This window comes from Nerophis ophidion, linkage group LG13 (genome assembly GCF_033978795.1).
Source record: "Nerophis ophidion isolate RoL-2023_Sa linkage group LG13, RoL_Noph_v1.0, whole genome shotgun sequence".
Lineage (NCBI taxonomy): Eukaryota > Metazoa > Chordata > Actinopteri > Syngnathiformes > Syngnathidae > Nerophis > Nerophis ophidion.
Genome location: NC_084623.1, coordinates 57,644,446 through 57,660,862, shown reverse-complemented (window position 1 = coordinate 57,660,862; position 16,417 = coordinate 57,644,446). Strand labels below are relative to the sequence as shown.

The window sequence follows — 16,417 nt, the reverse complement described above, 5'->3', positions numbered from 1 at the left end:
CCACGGCCGCATCGTTTCCACTTTAACCACACGACCTTGGACAATCCTCATGGAATTGATAGAAAGTCAGTGAAATGTTTGTCTGACGAAACTAATCACTTAACGGTGGTGAAGGAAGTGTGGAAGGTAAATATGTAAATATGTAAATATGCTTTTTTATACCAAAATTGCTCAAAATTATTCAACTTCTTCTCCAGATTTTGCCCCGCTTGTCATGATCCGTGATCCTGTTTAGTTATGGACTGGACTCCCGCACTATTATGTTGGATCCACTATGGACTGGACTCTCACACTATTATGTTAGATCCACTATGGACTGGACTCTCACACTATTATGTTAGATCCACTATGGACTGGACTTTCGCACTATTATGTTAGATCCACTTTGGACTGGACTCTCACTATTATGTTAGATCCTCTATGGACTGGACTCTCACTATTATGTTAGATCCACTATGGACAGGACTCTCACAATTATGTTAGATCCACTATGGACTGGACTCTCATTATTATGTTAGATCCACTATGGGCTGGACTCTCACTATTATGTTGGATCCACTATGGACTGGACTCTCTCACTATTATGTTAGATCCACTCGGGACTGGACTCTCACTACTATGTTAGATCCACTATGGACTGGACTCTCACTACTATGTTAGATCCACTATGGACTGGACTCTCACTATTATGTTAGATCCACTATGGACTGGACTCTCACTATTATGTTAGATCCTCTATGGACTGGACTCTCACTGTTATGTTAGATCCACTATGGACTGGACTCTCACTACTATGTTAGATCCACTATGGACTGGACTCTCACTATTATGTTAGATCCACTATGGACTGGACTCTCACTATTATGTTAGATCCACTATGGACTGGACTCTCACACTATTATGTTAGATCCACTATGGACTGGACTCTCACTATTATGTTAGATCCACTATGGACTGGACTCTCACTATTATGTTAGATCCACTATGGACTGGACTCTCACTATTATGTTAGATCCACTATGGACTGGACTCTCACTACTATGTTGGATCCTCTATGGACTGGACTCTCACTACTATGTTAGATCCACTATGGACTGGACTGAAACTATTATGTTAGATCCACTATGGACTGGACTCTCACTATTATGTTAGATCCACTATGGACTGGACTCTCACTATTATGTTAGATCCACTATGGACTGGACTCTCACTATTATGTTAGATCCACTATGGACTGGACTCTCACTACTATGTTGGATCCTCTATGGACTGGACTCTCACTACTATGTTAGATCCACTATGGACTGGACTGAAACTATTATGTTAGATCCACTCGGGACTGGACTCTCACTACTATGTTAGATCCACTATGGACTGGACTCTCACTATTATGTTAGATCCACTATGGACTGGACTCTCACTATTATGTTAGATCCACTATGGACTGGACTCTCACTATTATGTTAGAACCACTATGGACTGGACTCTCACTATTATGTTAGATCCACTATGGACTGGACTCTCACTATTATGTTAGATCCACTATGGACTGGACTCTCACTATTATGTTATATCCACTATGGACTGGACTCTCACTATTATGTTGGATCCACTATGGACTGGACTCTCACTATTATGTTGGATCCACTATGGACTGGACTCTCACTATTATGTTAGATCCACTATGGACTGGACTCTCACTACTATGTTGGATCCTCTATGGACTGGACTCTCACTACTATGTTAGATCCACTATGGACTGGACTGAAACTATTATGTTAGATCCACTCGGGACTGGACTCTCACTACTATGTTAGATCCACTATGGACTGGACTCTCACTATTATGTTAGATCCACTATGGACTGGACTCTCACTATTATGTTAGATCCACTATGGACTGGACTCTCACTATTATGTTAGAACCACTATGGACTGGACTCTCACTATTATGTTAGATCCACTATGGACTGGACTCTCCCACTATTATGTTAGATCCACTATGGACTGGACTCTCACTATTATGTTAGATCCACTATGGACTGGACTCTCACTATTATGTTAGATCCACTATGGACTGGACTCTCCCACTATTATGTTAGATCCACTATGGACTGGACTCTCACTATTATGTTAGATCCACTATGGACTGGACTCTCACTATTAAGTTAGAACCACTATGGACTGGACTCTCACTATTATGTTAGATCCACTATGGACTGGACTCTCACTATTATGTTAGATCCACTATGGACTGGACTCTCACTATTATGTTGGATCCACTATGGACTGGACTCTCACTATTATGTTAGAACCACTATGGACTGGACTCTCACTATTATGTTAGAACCACTATGGACTGGACTCTCACTATTATGTTGGATCCACTATGGACTGGACTCTCACTATTATGTTAGATCCACTATGGACTGGACTCTCCCACTATTATGTTAGATCCACTTTGGACTGGACTCTCACTATTATGTTAGATCCACTATGGACTGGACTCTCACTACTATGTTAGATCCACTATGGACTGGACTCTCACTATTATGTTAGATCCACTCGGGACTGGAGTCTCACTACTATGTTAGATCCACTCTGGACTGGACTCTCACTATTATGTTAGATCCACTATGGACTGGACTCTCACACTATTATGTTAGATCCACTATGGACTGGACTCTCACTACTATGTTAGATCCACTCGGGACTGGACTCTCACTACTATGTTAGATCCACTATGGACTGGACTCTCACTACTATGTTAGATCCACTATGGACTGGACTCTCACTATTATGTTGGATCCACTATGGACTGGACTCTCATTATTATGTTAGATCCACTATGGACTGGACTCTCACACTACTATGTTGGATCCACTATGGACTGGACTCTCACTATTATGTTAGATCCACTATGGACTGGAATCTCACTACTATGTTAGATCCACTATGGACTGGAATCTCACTACTATGTTAGATCCACTATGGACTGGACTCTCAACAGCAAGTGACCGTGCCGAGCACTAATCAGAGGCAGATCAAACCAATTAACAGCCATAGTAACCAAAACAAACACACAAAGTACAGTAAACAGGAACTAATGGAGTCCAAAACCTAACTAAACAGAACATGATCCGGATCACGGATCATGTCAGAGCTCTACCTCCCACATTTTTCATCCAGTTCAAGCCGTTCCAACTTCAAACTGTTCCTCCAATCGCGAGCGTTCTCTTTGACGAATTCTAAAAAGTCCAGATGTAAAACATCTTTTGTACAATCAGGCTCTTCATATGAAGAAAGGAAGGCAAAGACTTCACACAACAAACTTGCAAAGTCCAACAGGTGACTCTTCACTCCCAATTGAAGTTAAAAAGTCTAACAGATGACTCTCACTCACAATTGAAGTTAAAAAGTCTGACAGATGACTCTTCACTCACAATTGAAGTTAAAAAGTCTGACAGATGACTCTTCACTCACAATTGAAGTTAAAAAGTCTAACAGATGACTCTCATTCACAATTGAAGTTAAAAAGTCAAACAGATGACTCTTCACTCACAATTGAAGTTAAAAAGTCTAACAGATGACTCTTCACTCACAATTGAAGTTAAAAAGTCTAACAGATGACTCTTCACTCCCAATTGAAGTTAAAAAGTCTAACAGATGACTCTTCACTCACAATTGAAGTTGAAAAGCCAAACAGATGACTCTTCACTCACAATTGAAGTTAAAAATTCTCTAACAGATGACTCTTCACTCATAATTGAAGTTAAAAATTCTCTAACAGATGACTCTTCACTCACAATTAAAGTTAAAAATTCTCTAACAGATGACTCTTCACTCACAATTGAAGTTGAAAAGCCAAACAGATGACTCTTCACTCACAATTGAAGTTAAAAATTCTCTAACAGATGACTCTTCACTCACAATTGAAGTTAAAAAGTCTAACAGATGACTCTTCACTCACAATTGAAGTTAAAAAGTCTAACAGATGACTCTTCACTCACAATTGAAGTTAAAAAGTCTAACAGATGACTCTTCACTCACAATTGAAGTTAAAAAGTCTAACAGATGACTCTTCACTCACAATTAAAGTTAAAAAGTCTAACAGATGACTCTTCACTCACAATTGAAGTTAAAAAGTCTAACAGATGACTCTTCACTCACAATTGAAGTTAAAAAGTCTAACAGATGACTCTTCACTCACATTTAAAGTTAAAAATTCTCTAACAAACAACTCTTCACTCACAATCGAAGTTAAAAAGTCTAACAGATGACTCTCACTCACAATTGAAGTTAAAAAGTCTAACAGATGACTCTTCACTCACAATTGAAGTTAAAAAGTCAAACAGATGACTCTCACTCACAATTGAAGTTAAAAAGTCTAACAGATGACTCTTCACTCACAATTGAAGTTAAAAAGTCTAACAGATGACTCTTCACTCACAATTGAAGTTAAAAAGTCTAACAGATGACTCTTCACTCACAATTGAAGTTAAAAAGTCTAACAGATGACTCTCACTCACAATTGAAGTTAAAAAGTCTAACAGATGACTCTTCACTCACAATTGAAGTTAAAAAGTCAAACAGATGACTCTTCACTCCCAATTGAAGTTAAAAAGTCAAACAGATGACTCTCACTCACAATTGAAGTTAAAAAGTCTAACAGATGACTCTTCACTCCCAATTGAAGTTAAAAAGTCTAACAGATGACTCTTCACTCCCAATTGAAGTTAAAACGTCTAACAGATGACTCTTCACTCACAATTGAAGTTAAAAAGTCTAACAGATGACTCTTCACTCCCAATTGAAGTTAAAAAGTCAAACAGATGACTCTCACTCACAATTGAAGTTAAAAAGTCTAACAGATGACTCTTCACTCCCAATTGAAGTTAAAAAGTCTAACAGATGACTCTTCACTCCCAATTGAAGTTAAAAAGTCTAACAGATGACTCTTCACTCACAATTGAAGTTAAAAAGTCTAACAGATGACTCTTCACTCACAATTGAAGTTAAAAAGTCTGACAGATGACTCTTCACTCACAATTGAAGTTAAAAAGTCAAACAGATGACTCTCACTCACAATTGAAGTTAAAAAGTCTAACAGATGACTCTTCACTCCCAATTGAAGTTAAAAAGTCTAACAGATGACTCTCACTCACAATTGAAGTTAAAAAGTCTAACAGATGACTCTTCACTCACAATTGAAGTTAAAAAGTCAAACAGATGACTCTTCACTCCCAATTGAAGTTAAAAAGTCAAACAGATGACTCTCACTCACAATTGAAGTTAAAAAGTCTAACAGATGACTCTTCACTCCCAATTGAAGTTAAAAAGTCTAACAGATGACTCTTCACTCCCAATTGAAGTTAAAACGTCTAACAGATGACTCTTCACTCACAATTGAAGTTAAAAAGTCAAACAGATGACTCTTCACTCACAATTGAAGTTAAAAAGTCTAACAGATGACTCTTCACTCACAATTGAAGTTAAAAAGTCTAACAGATGACTCTTCACTCCCAATTGAAGTTAAAAAGTCAAACAGATGACTCTCACTCACAATTGAAGTTAAAAAGTCTAACAGATGACTCTTCACTCCCAATTGAAGTTAAAAAGTCAAACAGATGACTCTCACTCACAATTGAAGTTAAAAAGTCTAACAGATGACTCTTCACTCACAATTGAAGTTAAAAAGTCTAACAGATGACTCTTCACTCCCAATTGAAGTTAAAAAGTCTAACAGATGACTCTTCACTCCCAACTGAAGTTAAAAAGTCTAACAGATGACTCTTCACTCACAATTGAAGTTAAAAAGTCTAACAGATGACTCTTCACTCACAATTGAAGTTAAAAAGTCTAACAGATGACTCTTCACTCACAATTGAAGTTAAAAAGTCTAACAGATGACTCTTCACTCACATTTAAAGTTAAAAATTCTCTAACAAACAACTCTTCACTCACAATCGAAGTTAAAAAGTCTAACAGATGACTCTTCACTCACAATTGAAGTTAAAAAGTCTAACAGATGACTCTTCACTCACAATTGAAGTTAAAAAGTCTAACAGATGACTCTTCACTCACAATTGAAGTTAAAAAGTCTAACAGATGACTCTTCACTCACAATTGAAGTTAAAAAGTCTAACAGATGACTCTTCACTCACAATTGAAGTTAAAAAGTCTAACAGATGACTCTTCACTCACAATTGAAGTTAAAAACTCTAACAGATGACTCTTCACTCACAATTGAAGTTAAAAAGTCTAACAGATGACTCTTCACTCACAATTGAAGTTAAAAAGTCTAACAGATGACTCTTCACTCACAATTGAAGTTAAAAACTCTAACAGATGACTCTTCACTCACAATTGAAGTTAAAAAGTCTAACAGGTGACTCTTCACTCACAATTGAAGTTAAAAAGTCTAACAGATGACTCTTCACTCACAATTGAAGTTAAAAAGTCTAACAGGTGACTCTTCACTCACAATTGAAGTTAAAAACTCTAACAGATGACTCTTCACTCACAATTGAAGTTAAAAAGTCTAACAGATGACTCTTCACTCACAATTGAAGTTAAAAAGTCTAACAGATGACTCTTCACTCACAATTGAAGTTAAAAACTCTAACAGATGACTCTTCACTCACAATTGAAGTTAAAAAGTCTAACAGATGACTCTTCACTCACAATTGAAGTTAAAAAGTCTAACAGATGACTCTTCACTCCCAATTGAAGTTAAAACGTCTAACAGATGACTCTTCACTCACAATTGAAGTTAAAAAGTCTAACAGATGACTCTTCACTCCCAATTGAAGTTAAAAAGTCAAACAGATGACTCTTCACTCCCAATTGAAGTTAAAAAGTCAAACAGATGACTCTTCACTCCCAATTGAAGTTAAAAAGTCTAACAGATGACTCTTCACTCACAATTGAAGTTAAAAAGTCTAACAGATGACTCTTCACTCCCAATTGAAGTTAAAAAGTCTAACAGATGACTCTTCACTCCCAATTGAAGTTAAAAAGTCTAACAGATGACTCTTCACTCACAATTGAAGTTAAAAAGTCTAACAGATGACTCTTCACTCACAATTGAAGTTAAAAAGTCTGACAGATGACTCTTCACTCACAATTGAAGTTAAAAAGTCTAACAGATGACTCTTCACTCCCAATTGAAGTTAAAAAGTCTAACAGATGACTCTTCACTCACAATTGAAGTTAAAAAGTCAAACAGATGACTCTTCACTCCCAATTGAAGTTAAAAAGTCAAACAGATGACTCTCACTCACAATTGAAGTTAAAAAGTCTAACAGATGACTCTTCACTCACAGTTGAAGTTAAAAAGTCAAACAGATGACTCTTCACTCCCAATTGAAGTTAAAAAGTCAAACAGATGACTCTTCACTCCCAATTGAAGTTAAAAAGTCAAACAGATGACTCTCACTCACAATTGAAGTTAAAAAGTCTAACAGATGACTCTTCACTCCCAATTGAAGTTAAAAAGTCTAACAGATGACTCTTCACTCCCAATTGAAGTTAAAAAGTCTAACAGATGACTCTCACTCACAATTGAAGTTAAAAAGTCTAACAGATGACTCTTCACTCACAATTGAAGTTAAAAAGTCAAACAGATGACTCTTCACTCCCAATTGAAGTTAAAAAGTCTAACAGATGACTCTTCACTCACAATTGAAGTTAAAAAGTCTAACAGATGACTCTTCACTCCCAATTGAAGTTAAAAAGTCTAACAGATGACTCTTCACTCCCAATTGAAGTTAAAACGTCTAACAGATGACTCTTCACTCACAATTGAAGTTAAAAAGTCTAACAGATGACTCTTCACTCCCAATTGAAGTTAAAAAGTCTAACAGATGACTCTTCACTCCCAATTGAAGTTAAAAAGTCTAACAGATGACTCTTCACTCCCAATTGAAGTTAAAAAGTCTAACAGATGACTCTTCACTCCCAATTGAAGTTAAAAAGTCTAACAGATGACTCTTCACTCCCAATTGAAGTTAAAAAGTCTAACAGATGACTCTTCACTCCCAATTGAAGTTAAAAAGTCTAACAGATGACTCTTCACTCACAATTGAAGTTAAAAACTCTAACAGATGACTCTTCACTCACAATTGAAGTTAAAAAGTCTAACAGATGACTCTTCACTCACAATTGAAGTTAAAAAGTCTAACAGATGACTCTTCACTCACAATTGAAGTTAAAAAGTCTAACAGATGACTCTTCACTCACAATTAAAGTTAAAAAGTTTAACAATGACTCTTCACTCACAATTGAAGTTAAAAAGTCCAACAGATGACTCTTCACTCACAATTAAAGTTAAAAAGTTTAACGATGACTCTTCACTCACAATTGAAGTTAAAAAGTCCAACAGATGACTCTTCACTAACAATTGAAGTTAAAAAGTCTAACAGATGACTCTTCACTCACAGTTGAAGTTAAAAAGTCTAACAGATGACTCTTCACTCACAGTTGAAGTTAAAAAGTCTAACAGATGACTCTTCACTCACAGTTGAAGTTAAAAAGTCTAACAGATGACTCTTCACTCCTAATTGAAGTTAAAAAGTCTAACAGATGACTCTTCACTCACAATTGAAGTTAAAAAGTCTAACAGATGACTCTTCACTCCCAATTGAAGTTAAAAAGTAACAGATGACTTTTCACTCACAATTAAAGTTAAAAAGTCTAACAGATGACTCTTCACTCACAATTGAAGTTAAAAAGTCTAACAGATGACTCTTCACTCCCAATTGAAGTTAAAAATTCACTTAAGAGATGACTCTTCACTCACAATTGAAGTTAAAAAGCCTAACAGATGACTCTTCACTCACAATTGAAGTTAAAAAGTCTAACAGATGACTCTTCACTCACAATTGAAGTTGAAAAGCCAAACAGATGACTCTTCACTCACAATTGAAGTTAAAAATTCTCTAACAGATGACTCTTCACTCACATTTAAAGTTAACAATTCTCTAACAGATGACTCTTCACTCACAATTGAAGTTAAAAAGTCTCTAACAGATGACTCTTCACTCACAATTGAAGTTAAAAAGTCTAACAGATGACTCTTCACTCACAATTGAAGTTAAAAATTCACTTAAGAGATGACTCTTCACTCACAATTGAAGTTAAAAAGCCTAACAGATGACTCTTCACCCACAATTGAAGTTGAAAAGTCTAACAGATGACTCTTCACTCACAATTGAAGTTAAAAAGTCTAACAGATGACTCTTCACTCACAATTGAAGTTAAAAAGCCTAACAGATGACTCTTCACCCACAATTGAAGTTGAAAAGTCTAACAGATGACTCTTCACTCACAATTGAAGTTAAAAAGTCTAACAGATGACTCTTCACTCACAATTGAAGTTGAAAAGCCAAACAGATGACTCTTCACTCACAATTGAAGTTAAAAATTCTCTAACAGATGACTCTTCACTCACATTTAAAGTTAACAATTCTCTAACAGATGACTCTTCACTCACAATTGAAGTTAAAAAGTCTCTAACAGATGACTCTTCACTCACAATTGAAGTTAAAAAGTCTAACAGATGACTCTTCACTCACAATTGAAGTTAAAAATTCACTTAAGAGATGACTCTCTACTCACAATTGAAGTTAAAAAGCCTAACAGATGACTCTTCACTCACAATTGAAGTTAAAAAGTCTAACAGATGACTCTTCACCCACAATTGAAGTTGAAAAGTCTAACAGATGACTCTTCACTCACATTTAAAGTTAAAAAGTCTCTACAATGTGTGTGTGTGTGTGTGTGTGTGTGTGTGTGCGTGTGTGCGCGCGTTTCTCTCACCAGTAAAGAGTAGTAGACTTTGAATCCGGGTTTGGCTACAAAGTAGTCGTCAGATTTGAAGGTGAGTGTGAGGACGTTGGATTTGGAGTTGACACTCGGTGGCGCTCTCTGCCCACACCAGCGACCCCAAATTATAGTGCTGGCCTCCAGTCGGTCTTCCACTTCCACAAAGTCATACCTGCGCGGGAAAAAATTGGAGTGGGGTGACCAAAAAGTCGGTGAAAAAACATTTTAAAAAAGGCTCAAGTAAAACTTGAAGTGGTTTAAAAGTGAAAGTTTTATGATGCACAAAACTATTAATAATTGACAGTAGATACGTTATGGAAGGGCTTGGACCTGCAATCCTGCCATGAGCGCCCCCTAGAGGGCCGCCAAAGACTGTACTTTTCTAAGCTGTGTTCCGTTTGGGCAGCAACGGTACTCGGTTGTAATACCCTTTTCCACCACTTGTGGCCGCAATGACAATACCAAACAAACATTTCTAAAGCGCAAGAAATATGACTAAAGTGGTGAATCTGTATTTTCATTTGCACTTAAAATCCATCCATCCATCCATCCATTTTCTACCCCTTATTCCCTTTCGGGGTCACGGGGGGCGCTGGCGCCTATCTCAGCTACAATCGGGAGGAAGGCGGGGTACACCCTGGACAAGTCGCCAGCTCATCGCAGGCCCAACACAGAAAGACAGACAACTTTCACACTCACATTCACACATGTATTGAAAAATGTATTAAATTAAGTTCATTAAACTAATTAAGTTAGGATTCGGGATAGGGATGGTCTCCGGCCCAAAGTGTTTTTGTTCACAATAGTGAGACGCTGTGTGATTTATCAAACCTGGAATCGGTCTGGCACAGAAGGATGCAATCGCTGACGATGGACAGGCAGACTCTTCCGTGAACGTGTCGATAATAGACACATTTCTATGAGATGTAAGAGGATCTTGACAGTCCGACAGAGAGGCAGGGCATGCCCAAGATGGCGGCGAGGAGGCGGGGATGGCGAGTGAGCCGGGAGCGACGCCACAATCGAGATCAGGTGCGTGGATCGCGCACCTGGATTTGATTAATGAATCCTCTCGCACTGTTTAAAACAGCGGCCATGAACGTCGGCGAGAGAGGTGGAGAAACAACGAAGGAACGAGAGGGAGAGAGGACAATACAAGCTAGAGCGCATGCAACCCGGTAGAGAGCAAGAGCGAGAGGTAGACGCAGACAACGGGGAAGGCTGAAAAGCAAAAGACTTTGCTTATTGAACAATAAAGAAGTCTACACCTGCTCAAAGCCATGTCCTTCCTTGGTGGTCCCTGGAACCCGCAAAACGACAGTGAGAGTTGTTCACAGATCTGTTCAGTAATTCCGCCCCCAGGTGGTGAGTTTGAGACCCCTCGTCCTACCTTTTCTGTGTTGTGCCATAAATGGTCCATGTTTCTTTTTATTCACGGCTTAACGGCAAACATTCTGTGTTAGTAAATCAGTGATAATTGTTGTTAATTAGATTGGATAACTGTATCCAAAATAAGCTCTTTTGCCTTTTTAAGTCTTTCCTCCCCCCTGCTGTTCTCTTTCTTTTTAGTGCTTGCAAAGGCAAGTGTGCCGCATATTAAAACAAGTCGATTTCGTCAAGCCTGAAGGACAAATTGTTTGCCAAAAAACCCCAAAAAACTCCCTGCCAGTGAAACCCATTTAACCTCTTCACCTCCTTTTTTTTGGTCCTAAATATTGTGGGGGTAGTTTATGAAAAAGGTGTTTAAAATCCAATCTTTCTTCTGCAGAAAAGAATATAATTATCAGAAATGCATAAAATATTCCAACAGTTAAACGTATTGAAAGTCATAAAATGGTAGAGGTTGATATCTTACAAATCATGCACAAGTCAGACGCAACGATTCTACCAAACAGCATTCAAAACATCAATTTTTTCCCGCGTAATCCAAAGTCGGGTCGCGGGGGCAGCAGCCTAAGCAGGGAAGCCCAGACTTCCCTCTCCCCAGCAACTTCGTCAAGCTCCTATACCGAGGTGTTCTCAGGCCAGCTGGGAGACATACCGTATTTCCTTGAATTGCCGCCGGGTATATGGTATGCACCTGCCTAGAATTACTGCCGGGTCAAACTCGTTTCGCAAAATAATTAGCGCAAGCTTAGCATTACCGCCGGCTCAGGATTAACACCGGGTCAAACTCGTTTCGCGAAATATCATTTTTATTAGCGCATGTCTAGAATTTTCGCCGGGTCAAACTCGTTTCGCCAAATAAATAGCATATGCTTAGAATTTCCACCGGGTCAAACTCGTCACGTCACGAGTGACACTTCAACTGTCATCATTTTCAAAATGGAGGAGGCTGATTTCAGTCATTTTTTTGTCTTATTCACTAAACTACCGTATTTCCTTGAATTGCCGCCGGGTATATAGTATGCGCCTGCCTAGAATTACTGCCGGGTCAAACTCCTTCCGCAAAATAATTAGCGCATGCTTAGCATTACCGACGGCTCAGGATTAACACCGGGTCAAACTCGTTTCGCTAAATATGATTTTTTTTAGCGCATGTCTATAATTTTCGCCGGGTCAAACTCGTTTCGCAAAATAAATAGCATATGCTTAGAATTTCCACCGGGTCAAACTCGTCACGTCTCGAGTGACACTTCACCTGTCATCATTTTCAAAATGGAGGAGGCTGATTTCAATCATTTTGAAATCGCATAAAGGGAAGAAGATTAAGAGCTATTCAGTAGGATTTAAGGTCCAAGCTATTGAATATGCTAAAAAGGACAGTAAGCAGCTATGTTTTTATTAATATACCGTAGCTGCGTGTGTCAAATATGAGTCATTAAATGACTCCCGCCTCCTGGTGGTAGAGGGCGCTAGTGATCCTTCTTGCGACTACTCGGCTGCAGAAGAAGTGACAACATTTTTTTCCTCTCGCTTGCACTTTTAACATGGAGGATTACATATCTAAAATAAAACTGTTCTCTAAACTGGACTTTCAGGTGATAAAGGAAGATCTCCATCGAGACAGAGAGACTTTTAAAACTGAAGAAAGATAAGGAAGACTTCAACAAACAAGTTGTCGATGCTTTTGATCAGAAGGAGCTGCGCATGGACTTCATTTATAAGTAAAGGTAAGACCATAATAACGTTTTATTTTATTAAATGTGCTTTTCATGATGGTATCCTTACATCACACTCAAATTTATAAGCGCAGGCCTGAATTTACCCCATGCCTTTGGTAAACGCCGGAGTTAGAAGAGGTTTTAAAATAATCAGCGCCCCGGCGGTAGTCTTCCCAACGTGTCCTGGGTCTTCCCCGTGGCCTCCTACCGGCTGGACGTGCCCTAAACACCTCCCTAGGGAGGCGTTCGGGTGGCATCCTGACCAGATGCCCGAACCACCTCATCTGGCTCCTCTCCATGTGGAGGAGCAGCGGCTTTACTTTGAGTTCCTCCCGGATGGCAGAGCTTCTCACCCTATCTCTAAGGGAGAGACCCAAACTCATTTGGGCCGCTGGTACCCGTGATCTTATCCTTTCGGTCATGACCCACAGCTCATGACCATAGGTGAGGATGGAAACGTAGATCGACCGGTAAATTGAGAGCTTTGCCTTCCGGCTCAGCTCCTTCTTCACCACAACGGATCGATACAACGTCCGCATTACTGAAGACGCCGCACCGATCCGCCTGTCGATCTCACCATCCACTCTTCCCTCACTCGTGAACAAGACTCCTAGGTACTTGAACTCCTCCACTTGGGGCAGGGTCTCCTCCCCAACCCGAAGATGGCACTCCACCCTTTCCCGGGCGAGAACCATGGACTCGGACTCGGAGGTGTTGATTCTCATCCCAGTTGCTTCACACTCGGCTGAGAACCGGATCCAGTGAGAGTTGGAGATCCTGGTCAGGACCACATCATCTGCAAAAAGCAAAGACCTAGTCCTGCAGCCACCAAACCGGATCCCCTCAACGCCTTGACTGTGCCTTGAAGTCCTGTCCATAAAAGTTATGAACACAAAGGGCACCCTTGGCGGAGTCCAACCCTCACAGGAAACGGGTCCGGCTTACCGCCGGCAATGCGGACCAAGTCCTGGCACTGATCATACAGGGAGTAGACAGTCCGGTACCCCATACTCTCTGAGCACTCCCCACAGGACTTCCCGACGGACATGGTCCAAGTCCACAAAGCACATTTAGACTGGTTGGGCAAAGTCCCATGCACCCTCAAGGATCCTGTCCAGAGTATAGAACTGGTCCACAGTTCCAAGACCAGAACGAAAACCACACTGTTCCTCCTGGATCCGAGGTTGGACTATGATCCAAAAGGAACGGAGATGTTTAATAAATCTAGTTTTAAATGAGAGACAATGGAATTAAACATTTCGAGCTGAAGTGTGAGCTCAGGGAATAAAACAATGTAAATATATTTTAAAAAGTAAAAATATGTCTTAATTATTGGTTTAATTATTGACAAAATGAAAATATGGCAACGTTGAAAATCTATAGAGGACGGATATAAGTTTTTAACTTCTTTCTGCTCCTTTTCATTCATAATTTACTTTAATGTGATTTTTGTTCTTATTTTTCTTCTATTGTTTGACGTTTTATGAATAAAATAAATAAACATAACTGAATTCAGAGTCAAATCCACATATTTACTGTACATTCTTGGAACTGTAACTCAGTGCTTCGATAATAGATAATAAAAATATTTAATGATTAAAAATAAAAACAAATTTGCCGCAAATCGATTTTTGTTTTAGTGTTTTATGTATTGTACTTCAGAGTCAATATTGCTGATCAAATTTGAACTTGATATCAATATTTTTTGTTGTATTAAATGGTTTAGGTTTATAGATAAAATAAGGATTACAATTTTCAAAGTTCATGCAAATTAGAAATGTATTTTTTTATTTTATAATGTTTTTGTATTGGTTTTATATGTATTTATTTATTATTATTTTTTTATTCAGTCATTGGTGGAGCTCAGGATAGTATTTGAATGTTGTTTTTTAATATTGTGCAGCAATTTAGAAACATTTTGTTGTTTAAATGTGCTATATAAAAAAGTGGATTGAAATGGGCTTGAAATATTTTCTGTTACCGACTAAAAATAACTATGGTAATAAAGTTGCTCCATTTTTTGTTTTTATTGTTAGTAAAGATACAATGTTATGCAGAGGTGTACTTAAAACAATTTTGTACACACTTAATACTATCTATAGCCACAACAATAACGATAATAACAATAACAATAATAAGATTTTTTTTTGTATTATTAGGGTGGCCGTAACAGAAAATAATTGCGAAACATTGCTAACTCTGAACGATCCTCAAGTTGCCTCACCTGCACACGTTGTTCTCCGCCTCCTCCAGGCCGAAGTGACCGTCAAACTCCAGGCGTATCCTGCTCCCCGCCGGCGACACCAGTTTCCATAGCAACAGCAGGTTCCGCGGGTACGAGTTGGGGTAGCGCGGGCTGTGGATGACGCCGCCCTCCGACGTGACCGTGACGTTGTCACATTTGCGGTACAAGTCTGCGGTGAGTGAGGCAGTGTCGTCATAAAACATGAAAACGTTGGCAGAAATATTGTTTATACTTTTTTATAGCAGCTAGCACAAACTCCACATGGATAAGGTCATTACTCAGCAGAACCGCCGTCTAACTCACGGTGTCGTCAAAAACAGGTAAACAAAACTGTCAACTTCAAACACCTAACAATCTATTAAACAAGACAAGAAGCAAGGAATCAAACAGAGACAAGATTCAATTTAAGAGTTTTACACCTCCCCATTTATTTGGGCATTCCCTGATTACATAGCTACAACGTCTTCTCAGGGGAGGGGTTTCATTATACAGCAGCTGGGTCATAAACAGTTCAAACAAAAAGGTGCTTGGAGCGCTGTCAGGCTTGCCCCGTCTCTGCTTGTAGATTTTGGCTCCCGATAAGGTCCTTCCTGTGGCTCTCCCAAGATATCTGCTTGTAGATTTCGGCTCCCGATATGGTCCATCCTGTGGCTGTCCCAAGATATGAGAAACCGACACCTCTACGGCGCATTCCATCCCACACCGTGGAGTTTTTCAAGCCGTCCGCATTTTGCTTGATTAAACCAAAGACAGCTATTAAGCTGATAGTAAACCGGCCAAACGGTCTTGAACTCACAGAAAACAAGTTGTGTGATAACTTAAATACAATTATTCTGACCAAAACACACAAAAAATGAGCAATAACAATAAACTATGTTATTTAAATTTAATTTACTGTTAAAACGGCTGTGAATTTCACAACAAAACGCTGGCTATTGAGCTGGGAATTTTGCCTATTATTCACAATGGTTGTGTAAGAGCATATTTCCCTTTTATGTGCTTTCTAGATAGTAAACAACTACTAGCTGGGGGCGGTTAACAATTCACTTGCACTTCCGGTTCAAAGCTCAGCCCTGCAGTGAGAGAACTCGTTCAAAAGATGGTGCGACGGCACAAACAATAACACACCTTTTCAGTGTCTTGTTTTTTGTTTTTCTTGTTCACTAAACTACCGTATTTCCTTGAATTGCCGCCGGGTATATAGTATGCACCTGCCTAAAATTACTGCCAGGTCAAACTCGTTT

The 16,417-nt window shown here is 39.0% G+C and overlaps 1 protein-coding gene across 1 annotated transcript in view; it reads right to left on the bottom strand.

Moving 5' to 3' along the window:
• The window catches only part of pdgfd (platelet derived growth factor d), a 130,996-nt gene that overhangs the window by 35,987 nt on the left and 78,592 nt on the right, over positions 1-16,417 (bottom strand). The window contains exons 3-4 of the mRNA XM_061919266.1: positions 15,153-15,342; positions 9,819-9,996 (exon numbers count right to left, since the gene is read on the bottom strand). Coding sequence (XP_061775250.1) covers positions 9,819-9,996; positions 15,153-15,342 — 368 coding nt within the window. The remainder of the gene's footprint in view (positions 1-9,818; positions 9,997-15,152; positions 15,343-16,417) is intronic.